General features: G+C 39.9%; 1 protein-coding gene across 2 annotated transcripts in view; it reads left to right on the top strand.

Moving 5' to 3' along the window:
• AKAP10 (A-kinase anchoring protein 10) overlaps positions 1-13,232 on the top strand; it is an 83,946-nt gene that overhangs the window by 12,605 nt on the left and 58,109 nt on the right. For both annotated transcript variants that reach the window (XM_008010638.3, XM_008010637.3), the window contains exons 3-4: positions 1,819-2,001; positions 6,803-7,360. In XM_008010638.3, coding sequence (XP_008008829.3) covers positions 1,819-2,001; positions 6,803-7,360 — 741 coding nt within the window. The remainder of the gene's footprint in view (positions 1-1,818; positions 2,002-6,802; positions 7,361-13,232) is intronic.

Genomic DNA, 13,232 nt, shown 5'->3' with positions numbered 1-13,232 from the left:
GGGCAGTGGCGAGATTTCGGCTCACTGCAACCTCCGCCTCCCGGGTTCAAGCAATTCTCCTGCCTCAGCCTCCTAAGTAGCTGGGATTACAGGCACGTGCCACCATGCCCAGCTAATTTTTTTTTGTATTTTTAGTAGAGATGGGGTTCCACCATGTTGGCCAGGCTGGTCTCAAACTCCTGACCTCGTGATCGCCCGCCTCAGCCTCCAAAGGTTCTGGGATTACAGGCATGAACCACTGCGCCCGACCCCTTGTTAAGTTTACTTTGGGGGTAAGCAAAGGAGGTTGCAGCTTTAAAAAAGTTTGAAAAGTATTGCTCTAGTAATAATTAAAGATTTGAGAGTAAATACGCTTTCTAGCAGAAAGAATAAAAGAAGAGCAGATAGCCTCAAGAAGAGGAGCCAAAGAAGCAGGCCATATCTGACACACTGGGCATTGATAAATGGGTATTAAAAGAATGAGAGGAATGAGCAGATAGAAGAGGAAATTAGGAGAGTATAATATCATGGAGACCAAGAAAGGTAGACTATGAGGAAGGAGTGGTAAAAATAAGTTACTAGTTCTAACAGAGATGTTAAGAGGGACCAGGGAAAGCCTTGTACAAATGAGTTAATAGCATTTTATATTATATACATCTAATTAAGAAACAATACAAGAGTCTCACCATTCCTATAGACTCATACTTGTCTGAACACGAAAACTGGCTTTTGTTTATAAATAAGCTAAAAATTATTTTGCTCCTTCCAATTTCTCATGAAAATAAAAATAAACCTTCCTTTAAAATTGAAAAAATAGTTTGAAGACTGTCACTCTTCATTTTGTAATTCCCACAACTATTATTGAATGACTGAAATTATCTTTATTCTGAAGCCAAAAGGGTGATATTGATATTTCTTCAGACTACTAAAAATATATTTTATGAATTTTGAGTGTGCTTTATCTTCTTTTTTTTTTGATATGGAATTTCACTTTTGTTGCTCAGGCTAGAGTGCGGTGGTGCGATCTCAGCTCACTGCAACCTCCGCCTCCCAGGTTCAAGCAATTCTTCTGCCTCAGCCTCCCAAATAGCTGGGATTACAGGCACCTGCCCCCACACCCAGCTAATTTTTTGTATTTTTAGTAGAGACAGGGTGTCACCATGTTGGTCAGGCTGGTCTCAAACTCCTGACCTCAGGTGACCCACCTTCCTTAGCCTCCCAAAGTACTGCCATTACAGGCAGAGCCACCACGCCCGGCCTAAGGAATGTTTTTCTACGTTTCCTCCCACCCCAAGCATTTATTCTGCAATTTTAATTTTGTTCCTAAAGCAAGCAAGGTTTAAGGATTTTAAAATAATCCATATTTTAGAATGCTTTCTGGCTTTGTTACTCTTTATACACAATAGAAGTTCTCAGAGAAAGATCTCGCTCTTTTAACTTTTTGACAGAGTATTTTGAGAATTACAAATAATATTAGAATGTTTTCTGGCTGGGTGTGGTGGCTCATGCCTGTAATCCCAGCTACTTGGGAGGCTGAGGCAGGAGAATCACTTGAACCTGGGAGGCGGAGGTTGCAGTGAGCTGAGATCGTGCCACTGCACTTCAGCCTGGGTGACAGAGCAAGACTGTCTGAAAGGAAAAAAAGAAATAGAGTGTTTTCTTCCCAATTTTCTGCCACTTGATTAAGTTACTTTTCCTGTAAAGTATTTTTTGCTGAGTATGCTGACGTAAGAGTAATGTTACAAAATTTAATTTTTAAAGTTCTCTGAAAGCCCCCTTATGAGAATTTTAGGCTATCAAATTGTGTTTAATTCTTAACAATTTTTTGAAAAATTATAGCTTCAATATCCGTACATTCCCCACAAAAAAGCACTAAAAATCATGCCTTGCTGGAGGCTGCAGGACCAAGTCATGTTGCAATCAATGCCATTTCTGCCAACATGGACTCCTTTTCAAGTAGCAGGACAGCCACACTTAAGAAGCAGCCAAGCCACATGGAGGCCGCTCATTTTGGTGACCTGGGTAAGTAACTATCATTTTTTGTTAACTTGCAATAGAAGGATTTGAGTACAGTATGTGAAACTTCTGTCATAGGATACAGAACTATATAACCGGAAGATGCTTTGGAAAAAATGTATTTAAAATAACAACTACAAGTATAATAGTTAGCACTGTGTTGTGTTCCTGTAAGTATAGAATATAAAGCATGCCCAGTAGAAAAACAAGCATTTCCAGAAGAAATATGTCGGACCACTAAATATAAATATATGAAAAAGATGCCTCACTTTATTACTGAGGGAAGTGCAAATTAAAATAATCAGTTAATGTTCCCTAACATATTAGCATACATATATATATGCTCTGTCGCCCAGGCTGGAATGCAGTGGTGGCATCTCGGCTCACTGCAAGCTCCGCCTCCCAGGTTCACGCCATTCTCCTGCTTCAGCCTTGTGAGTAACTGGGACTACAGGCGCCCTCCACAATACAAACAATATAATTGTTTGTATTTTTAGTGGACATGAGCTGAGTTAGTCAGGATGGTCTCAATCTGACCTCATGATCCGCCCGCCTCGGCCTCCCAAAGTGCTGGCATTACACGCGCCTGACCCACATTAGCATATATTTAAAGTTTGACAATTTGAATGTTAGTGAAGATGCAGGGAAATACCCCTCCTATTTGGTGATAATGTAATTCGTTGAAGACTCTTTGGAAAGCAATTTGGAGATCAGTATAAAATATGCATGTCATTTAGGCCACTCTTTCTAAGACCTAGCCCTAAGATATGCTCATTCATATGTAAATGTATATATGTATGTTTAAAGCTATTCATTGTAGTATTGTTTGTGATAGCAAAAAATTATGGACAACATAAATATATCTGTTAGAGGGAAATAACCAAACTGTGGTATACGCGTTGCTCTGGCTTATAGTGTAGCCATTTGTTTCTATTTATTTATTTTTTTGGGACAGGTTCTTACTCTGTTGCCCAGGCTGGAGTGCAGTGGTGTGACCGTGGTTCACTGCAGCCTTCACCTCCTGGGCACAAGCTATTCTCTCGCCTTAGCCTCCAGAGTTACTAGGACTATAGGCATGTGTCACCACACCCAGATAATTTTTAAATTTTTTTGTAGAGATGGGGTCTCACTGTGTTGCCCAGGCTGGTCTCAAACTTCTGGCCTCAAGCAATTCTCCCACGTAGGCCTCCCAAAGTGCTGGGATTACAGACGTGAGCCACCACACCTGGCTCAGTGTAGCCATTTAGAAGTCTAAAAAAGATGTGGGAAAATGTCTAAGGCATGTTGGAAAGTGAGAAGCAAATCACAGTATGTATGGTAAAATCCTTTATATTAAAATAAGTTCTTCCAAAACAAAAACATATGCAGGATACCTTTATTTTCTCAGTATTTGGTAACCAAAAATTTTCACTTAGAAAATTGCATGTCATGTTGTCATAAGTTGAAAAAAAGATCCATGAACGAATAGACTTCTAATAAAATCAGTCCTTCTTTTGCCATCTCTCTCTACTTTTGTGTATATTCAAACCAGTGTCAATGTGTTTGTGGGTCACACTTAGCAATAATACATAGCAAACAAAATGCACATAGCTCACAGAGTAAAATTGTAAGTTTTGCTGGATCACTCATAAGTTGCTGATGAGAATTTGAAATGGTACAGACACTCTGGAAAACGGCAGTTTCTTTCTTTTTCTTTTCTTTTTTTTTTTTTTTTTTTTTTTTTTGAGACAGGGTCTCACTCTGTTGCCCAGGCTGGAGTACAGTGGCGTGATTACAACTCACTGCAGCCTCAGCCTCCTCAGGTTCAGGTGATCCTCCCACCTCAGTCTCCTGAGTAGCTGGGACTACAGGCATATACCACCACGCCTGGCTAATTTTTGTATTTTTGTAGAGACAGGGTTTCGCCATGTTTTGCAAGCTGGTCTCAAACTCCTGGACTCAAACGATCCACTCGTGTGGGCCTCCCAAAGTGCTGGGATTACAGGCGTGAGCTACTATGCCTGATCTAGGCAGGTTTTTTTTTTTTTTTTTTTTTTTTTTTAATTTATTTGTAGACGAGTCTCTCAGACTGGAGTGCAGTGGCCCAATTTTGTCTCACTGCATCCTCCGCCTTCTGGGTTCAAGTGATTCTCCTGCCTCAGCCTCCTGAGTAGCTGGGATGACAGGTGCCTGCCATCATGCCAGACTGATTTTTTATTTTTAGTAGAGATGGAGTTTCACCATGTTGGTCAGGCTGGTTTTGAACTCCTGACCTCAGGTGATCAGCCCGCCTCGGCCTCCCAAAGTGCTGGGGTTACAGGCGTGAACTATCGTGCTTGGCTGGTGGTTTCTTATGAGGTGAAACATGCAGTTACCATATGACCTAGCAGTTGCACTCTACATTTTTCCTAGAGAAATGAAAAACTTACTTTCCTACAAAAACCTGTGCACAAATGTTCATAGCAGCTTACTATCAAAAAACTGGATGTTCTTCAGCAGGTTAATGAACTGGTTCATTCATACCATGGAATACCACTCAGCAATAAAAAGGAACAAACTGTTGATACATGCAACCACTTGGATGAATATCAAGGGAATTTTGCTGTCAGACAAAAGCCAATCCCTAAAGGCTACATACAGTATGATTCCATTTGGATACTATTCTTGAAATAGAGAAATTAGAGAAATGAAAAGATGAGTGTTTGCCAGATGTTAGAGACAGGGAGGTGAGAGGGGTAAGTGGGTGTAGTTATAAAAGTGCAACATGAGGGATCCTTGTGATGTTGAAATTGTATCTTGGTAGTGGATGCAGAAATCTCAATGTGATAAAATTACAAAGAACTAAAAACAGGAATGAGTACAGATAAAACTGGGGAAATCTGAATAAGTTAGAGTGTTGTATCACTGTCAGTATCTTAGAGTGATATTGTACAATAGCTTTGCAAGATGTTACCATGGGAGAAACTAAAGTGTACAAGGGATCTCCAGGTATTATTATTTTTTTAGAGATGGGGTTTCACCATGTTGCCCAGGCTGGTCTCGAACTCCTGGGGTCAAGTGATCCACCTGCCCCAGCCTCCCAAAGTACTGGGATTACAGGCATGAGCGACCACACCTGGCCCTTTCAGTATTTTATCTTACAACTTCATGTGAATCTAGCATTATCTCATAGAATTTAATTAAAAGAAATTGTAAATCTCGCAGAAGATCAGAATTTCCTCAAGTTTGTGATGTTGACAAAGATGAGCTAGTTGACATTGACAGTAAGACATGATGACACGACGTACTTCAAATAAATGATTTGAGTATCAATGGATTAAGAAAAGCTCTTTTGACAAACTGATGAAACCCTCAGTCAGTTTTATAAGAATAACCATCTTTATGATCTTGCTATGAAAGCCAATTTAAAAAAAATTTTTTTGTTTTTCCTAACAATTAGCTTGTGGTTATAATTATAACTTAAATTTAGTTAAATATAAGATAAATGATTTTTTATTAAGTTTAGTTTTGTTTTTCAGGGTACAATCTCAAAGCTACTCTTTAACCTACTATGAATGAATAATGCTGAGTTCATAACATCTTTGTAGATATATCCACAATTTTCCCTCAGGATAAGTGCCTACAAGTGTAATTACTGAATTGAAAATCATGCAGTTTGCTAAGACTTTGCTATCTATTCCTGAATGCTCCTCCAAAATAGTTTTGCCAGTTACATCCCCATGACCAGTGAATGAGAGTGTTGCCTCTTTTCCTGTGCCCTTGTTACTGCATAATAATTTTTGAAAAAAATCTAATTTGACAGCAAAAATGCATTTTATGTTAATTTGCTTTTCTGGAATTTTTAATGAGGTTGAGTATAGTTTTTAATATTTTTATTGGCCCCTTTTCTTTGGAACTAGTATCATAAGTTTTTTTTCTTTTTTTTTTCTTTTTTTTTTTTTTTGAGACGGAGTCTCGCTCTGTAGCCCAGGCTGGAGTGCAGTGGCTGGATCTCAGCTCACTACAAGCTCCGCCTCCCGGGTTTACGACATTCTCCCACCCCAGCCTCCCGAGTAGCTGGGACTACAGGCGCCCGCCACCTCGCCCGGCTAGTTTTTTGTATTTTTTTAGTAGAGACGGGGTTTCATCATGTTAGCCAGGATGGTCTGGATCTCCTGACCTCGTGATCCGCCCGTCTCGGCCTCCCAAAGTGCTGGGATTACAGGCTTGAGCCACCGCGCCCGGCCCCATAAGTTTTTTTTCTTAAGAATTTACGTGGTCTGGGCTGGGTGCGGTGGCTCACACCTGCAATCCCGGCGCTTAGGGAGGCTGAGGCCGATGGATTGCCGAAGGTCAGGAGTTTGAGACCAGCCTGACCAACGTGGTGAAACCCCGTCTCTACTAAAAGTACAAAAACTAGCTGGGCGTGGTGGCGGGTGCCTGTAATCCCAGCTACTCAGGAAGCTGAGTCAAGAGAATTGCTTGAACACGGGAGGTGGAGGTTGCATTGAGCTGAGATCGTGCCATTGCACTCCAGCCTAGGCAACAAGAGTGAAGAGTCTCAAAAAAAAAAAAAAGAATTTGCATGATCTGAATTGCCATTAAAAGAGATATGAGAATTATTGAGTTACAAAGAACTTTTTAATAATTTAGGCAAGTTTTGGAGGATTATACTTTGTTTAGAAACCAAAAGCATAGTATTTGTAGTTTTTTAAATTTATTTTCGTTGGTAGGAAGTAAACTTTATTCAAGGTCTCTGGTACCAGTTATTGCTAAAAGTGATCAACTAATCTGTCAATCTGAAATTATTTATTGCTGAACTGCTAATTCTTTTGCTTCTATCTTTTAGGCAGATCTTGTCTGGACTACCAGACTCAAGAGACCAAATCAAGCCTTTCTAAGACCCTTGAACAAGTCTTGCACGACACTGTTGTCCTCCCTTACTTCATTCAATTCATGGAACTTCGGCGAATGGAGCATTTGGTGAAATTTTGGTTAGAGGCTGAAAGTTTTCACTCAACAACTTGGTCGCGAATAAGAGCACACAGTCTAAACACAGTGAAGCAGAGCTCACTGGCTGAGCCTGTCTCTCCATCTAAAAAGCACGAAACTACAGCAGCTTTTTTAACTGATTCTCTTGACAAGAGATTGGAGGATTCCGGCTCAGCACAGTTGTTTATGACTCATTCAGAAGGAATTGACCTGAATAGTAGAACTAACAGCACTCAGAATCACTTGCTGCTTTCCCAGGAATATGACAGTGCCCATTCTCTCCATCTTGAAAGGGCCAGAGCAGGAACTCATCAAGTTTCCATGGAAACCCAAGAATCTTCCTCTACACTTACAGTAGCCAGTAGAAATAGTCCTGCTTCTCCGCTAAAAGAATTGTCAGGAAAACTAATGAAAAGTGAGTATGTGATTTTCTTGTGTGTACGTGTGTGTCTCACTTTCTTTTTTTAATTTACAAAGCAGAACTTCAGATGAGGAATAAAATGATTGGAATCTTTTTTTTCCTCCTCTAACTACTTGTAAATTTGGGAGAATTTGGAGAGTGTAGTACAGTCAGATCAGTGTATGGAAAAGGAGCAGGAGGGATATCTGGAGTGACTGGACCTTCTAAGAAGTGTGTTATCAGAATTAGTAAATGAAGAAGGGTCAAATGTCCTACTTTTCTCCTCCACTGATTTTGAAATCAAACCATTATCCACATAGCCTTATTTCCTCCCTCAGTCTTAATTTTATTAATATTTTACTGCACTTCGCAGATAAAATTTTTAAAAATCATTTTTAAAATGGCCAATAAGTGACATTTATTAAGTTCTGTGCTTAGGGCTGGGCGCAGTGGCTCAAGCCTGTAATCCCAGCACTTTGGGAGGCTGAGGCGGGCGGATCACAAGGTCAGGAGATCGAGACCATCCTGGCTAACACAGTGAAACCCCATCTCTACTAAAAATACAAAAAAATTAGCCGGGCGTGGTGGCGGGCACCTGTAGTCCCAGCTACTTGGGAGGCTGAGGCGGAGAATGGCATGAACCTGGGAGGCGGAGCTTGCAGTGAGCCGAGATCGCGCCACTGTACTCCAGCCTGGGCAACAGCAAGACTGCGTTTAAAAAGAAAAAAAAAGTTCTGTGCTTAGTGTATATTTGGATTTTATTTATTAGTCACAAGACCTCTATGCAGGTAGTAGGCATGATTATCTTATTTACACATGAGAAAACCAGGACTTAGAAAGGTTAGGTAACTTCCTCTAGGTTGTACAGTAAATGTGGACCTAGAAGCATTTTGACAAGAGCACCTGTTTTTTTTTCTTCTCTATTAGTTTAGAAATTCTATACTCTTAATTATTACCTGGGATTTTGATTAGACAGCCTTCGTGTTCTTTTTCATCTTAAGTGTTCTTTGTGTCTCAAAGGGCTAAGTGATTTCAGATTTTTAGTTCGCTCATTCTCAGTGAACTAAAATGAGGTCTAATCTGCTACTGAATCAAGTTTTCAGTGTGTTATTTCCTCCCTCCCTCCCTCCCTCCTTCCTTCCCTCCCTCCCTCCTTCCTTCCCTCAACGAGGCTCCTGAGGAGCTGGGATTACAGGCGCCCACCACCACACCTGGCTAATTTTTATATTTTAGTAGAGATGGGGTTTCACCATGTTGGTCAGGCTGGTCTTGAACTCCTGACCTCAAGTGATCCACCTGCCTCGGCCTCCCAAAGTGCTGGGATTACAGGTATGAGTCACCACACCTGGCCACATGTTATTTTCATCACAAAGTTATTGTAAACTGAGTGAAATGGCACACACTTGTACTCCCAGCCACTCAGGAAGCTTAAGGTGAGAAGATTGCTTGAGCCCAGGAGTTTTGAGACCAGCCTAGGCAACAAGCAAGACCCCAGCTCAAACAAAGAAAAAAAGTTACTGAATTTTTTATTTCTATGGATCATTTTTTGTAGTTTCTTATTCCTTTCACACTTCATCCCACTTTTGATCCCATCTTTTATTTCTTTAGTTTTATTAAATGTGTATTTATTGTCTGATAATTCTACTGTCTACAGTTTTTGTGGACCTGATTCAGCATTTCTTTGTTTCCTCAGATTCAGACTCTTGGTGGCTTGTGATTTTAGTGATTTTTGGCCGTGAACATGTTTCTTGGACTTTTATCTGTGGGAATTCTCTATGTACTCTGTATAAATTAGGTTGTTTCAGGTGTTTTGCATTCTCTTTTGCCATGCAGCTGGGGCCTGTGTCACTACCCTTCTGGTACCACTTAAAACTGAATTTTTGTCTTGGGTGCTCGTACTAATCCTATATGAGTGCAGGTTTGTACTTATTGCAGAAATATGATGGTTTTTGATTATGGGGTATTGTCCCAGGTGGTGCTAGAGTGTTAATTCATATGCTCTCTGTTAATGTGTTGTCCCTGTAAAACCTTCCAAAATTCTGAATTCCAGAATACTACTAGCCCCAAATGTTTCGGATAAGGGAACTGCCTGTATTTGTTTCTGGCTCCCACTCTTTTCCTTACTTTAACACAAACTCATCTTTTTAAAAAACATTTTGAGGGAATTCAGTATTGGAAAACATTTCTAACCTGTTTCTGGAAATGGAAGTCCAAAGTCTGTTTCTGTAATTGTTTTTTTTTTGAGATGAAGTCTCACTTTGTTACCCAGGCTGGAGTGCAGTGGTGTACTCTCGACTCACTGCAACCTCCACCTCCTGGGTTCAAGCGATTCTCTTGCCTCAGCCCCCTGGGTAGCTGGGATTACAGGTGCCCACCTCCATGCCTGGCTGATTTTTGTATTTTTAGAAGAGATGGGGTTTCGCCATGTTGGCCAGGCCAGTCTTGAACCCCTGACCTCATGATCTGCGCACCTCGACCTCCCAAAGTGCTGGGATTATGTGTCTGTAATTGTAATACATTTATTGTTTTTGGAAACTGTCTTTGCTTTGGTGGTAATTTTCAATAAAAATAGAAATAGCAGTGGAGTTATTAAAAGACCATTAGTTACATTTGGCCCTTTTTCATTATCTTCAAATGTTATATATAGTAAGTTTGACTTTTTTAAAACATATACTTGTATCAGTTTTAACACATAGATTCCTGTAACTGTCACCACTATAAGGGTAAAGAACAGTTAGTTCCTTCACCTTTCAAGTCAAACCCCACCTCTGTCCCAACACTTGGCAACCACTGATCTGTTCTCCATCTCAATAGCTTGCCTTTTCTCTTTTTTTTCCTTTTTATTTATTTATTTATTTATTTATTTATTTTATTTTGCAAATGAGTCTACCAGGAATTTTTATTGAATTTACAATATTTTTAGGAAGAAAACAAATAACTATGATTTTTATTTTACAGATAGAAAACCTAAGATGTATAAAATTTTTCCCAAAGTCACTGTTAAAAACAAATTGAGCGGCATAATATTAGATATCTTTGGAAAGAATGGGGAGAATAAACAAACTGTTCATGGAACTTGAGTCTTCCGACTTCCAGATCAGATTCACTTAAAAATGCTATTCCTTTTTTAAAGTCCTCAGTCTTTTTGTCAAAATGGAAATGCACCAGCCTGGGCAACTGAAGACTCCATCTCTACAAATATATATATATATATATATATATATATATATATATATATATATATATATTTTTTTTTTTTTTATTTATTATTATTAAACTTCAAGTTGTAGGGTACATGTGCACAACGTGCAGGTTTGCTACATATGTATACTTGTGCCATGTTGGTGTGCTTATTTATTTATTTTTGAGACAGCGTCTTCCTCTGTCGCCCAGGCTGGAGTGCAGTGAGGCAATCTCGGCTAACTGCAACCTCCGCCTCCTGGGTTCAAGCAATTCTCCTGCCTTAGCCTCCCTTGTAGCTGGGATTATAGGCATGCACCATCATGCCCCGCTAATTTTTTTGTACTTTTAGTAGAAACGGGGTTTCACCCTGTTGGCCAGGCTGATCTCGAACTCTTGACCTCAAGCAATCCACCGGCGTTGGCCTCCCAAAGTGCTGGGATTACAGGTGTGAGCCACTGCGCCCGGTCAGGACTTTTTTTTTTTTTTTTTTTTTTTAATTTACATTCAACTTGTCATTTTTTTCCTTGTATAGATTGTGCCTTCGGAGTCATACCTAATCAAGGGTCATGAAGATTTTCTCATATGTTTCCTTATAAAAGTATTGTGGTTGGCCAGGCGCGGTGGTTCATGGCCTGTAATCCCAGCCCTTTGAGAGGTCCAGGCAGGCAGATTACGAGGTCAGGAGACCAAGACCATCCTGGCTAATGCGGTGAAACCCCGTCTCTACTAAAAATACAAAAATAAATAAATAAATTAGCTGGGCTTGGTGGCGGGCGCCTGTAGTCCCAGCTACTCGGGAGGCTGAGGCAGGAGAATGGCGTAAACCCGGGAGGCGGAGCTTGCAGTGAGCTGAGATCGCGCCACTGCACTCCAGCCTGGGCGACAAAGCTAGACTCCGTTTCGGAAAAAAAAAAAGTATTATAGTTTCACACTTTACATTTAGATATATATCTTTTTTGAGTTAATGTTGTATAAGTGTGAGGGCTAGGCCAAGTTTTTTGTTAATTTTTACCTATGGATGTCTAGTTGTTCTAATACCATTTGTTGAAAAGACAACCTTTACTCCTTTGAATTGCCTTTGTACTTTAGCCATATTTGTCTAGGCCTGTTTTTGGTTTCCTTTTTATGTTTCAAGATGTGTGTGTCTATTCTTTGGTTAATACTACATGGTCTTAATTACTGTACAATAAGTGGTTTTTTTTTTTTTTTTTTGAGATGGAGTCTCGCTCTGTCCCCTAGGCTGGAGTGCAGTGACCGGATCTCAGCTCACTGCAAGCTCCGCCTCCCGGGTTTACGCCATTCTCCTGCCTCAGCCTCCCGAGTAGCTGGGACTACAGAGCGCCCGCCACCTCGCCTGGCTAGTGTTTTTTTTTTTTTTATTTTAGTAGAGACGGGGTTTCACCGTGTTAGCCAGGATGGTCTCGATCTCCTGACCTCGTGATCCGCCCATCTCAGCCTCCCAAAGTGCTGGGATTACAGGCTTGAGAGTAAGTCTTAAAACTGGTTAATGGTGGCCTTATAAAATGAATTGGTAAGTTTTTATTTTTACTCTATTTCCATTTTCTAGAAGAGATTGTGTAGAATTGGTGTCATTTCTTCTTTAGATATTTGGTTGAATTGGGAAGTGATGCCATCTGGGCCTAGGGTTTTGTTTTTTGTGTGTGAGACAGTCTCACTCTCGCCCAGGCTGGAGTGCAGTGGGAGATCTTGGCTTACTGCAACCTCTGCCTCCTAGGTTCAAGTTACCCTCCCGCCTCAGCCTCCCAAGTACCTGGGATTACAAGCGTGTACCACTGTGCCTGACTAATTTTTGTATTTTTAGTGCAGACAGGGTTTCACCGTGTTGACCAAGCTGGTCTTGAACTTGTGACCTCAAGTGATTCGCCTACCTTGGCCTCCCAAAGTGTTAGGATTATAGATGTGGGCCACGGTACCTGGCAGGGGCCTAGGGTTTTCTTTCTCAGAGTATTTTAAACTATGAATTCAGGTTATTTAATAGATATAGGAATATTTAAGTTATCTACTTCTTCTTGAGTGAATTTTCACTGTACTTTATGGCCTTTGAGCAATTAATTGTATTGAATTGTCGAATTTATGGGCATGTAATTATTTATAGCATTTTGGGTTTGTAGTGGTATCCCTCTTTTATTCCTGGTGTTGGCAATTGTGTCTTGTTTTTCTTTGTCAGATTGTATAGGGATTTATTAGTCTTTTCAAAGAACTAGCTTTTGTTTTCATTTTTCTGTTGTTTTTGTTTTCAATTTCATTGATTTTCTGCTCTTTATTATTTCTTTTCTCCTGCTTGCTTTGGGTTTATTTTACTCTTTTTTTTTTTCTCCGAAGTTACTTAAAGTAGAAACTTAGATTTCTGGTTTGAGACCTTTCTTTTCTAAGATAAGCATTTAATACTGTAAATTTCCTTCTAACCACTGCTTTAGCTATACCCCCACAAATTCTGGTATTTTGAACTGAGCACAAATGAAATGTTCTAATTTCCCTTGAGTCTTCTTCTTTTACCCATGAATTATTTAGAAATATGTTATTTAGTTTGCAAGCAATTGGAGACTTTTTTCCTGTTGCTTTTCTACCATTTATTTCTCATTTCACTTTATTATGGTTAGAGAATATATTTTGAATGATTTCATTTATTAATTTTTAAAAATAACATTAAAAAATTTTTAATGTGAATATTCCACATACAGTG

Source organism: Chlorocebus sabaeus, chromosome 16 (genome assembly GCF_047675955.1).
Source record: "Chlorocebus sabaeus isolate Y175 chromosome 16, mChlSab1.0.hap1, whole genome shotgun sequence".
Taxonomy (NCBI): domain Eukaryota; kingdom Metazoa; phylum Chordata; class Mammalia; order Primates; family Cercopithecidae; genus Chlorocebus; species Chlorocebus sabaeus.
This window is presented reverse-complemented; position numbering and strand designations above follow the sequence as displayed.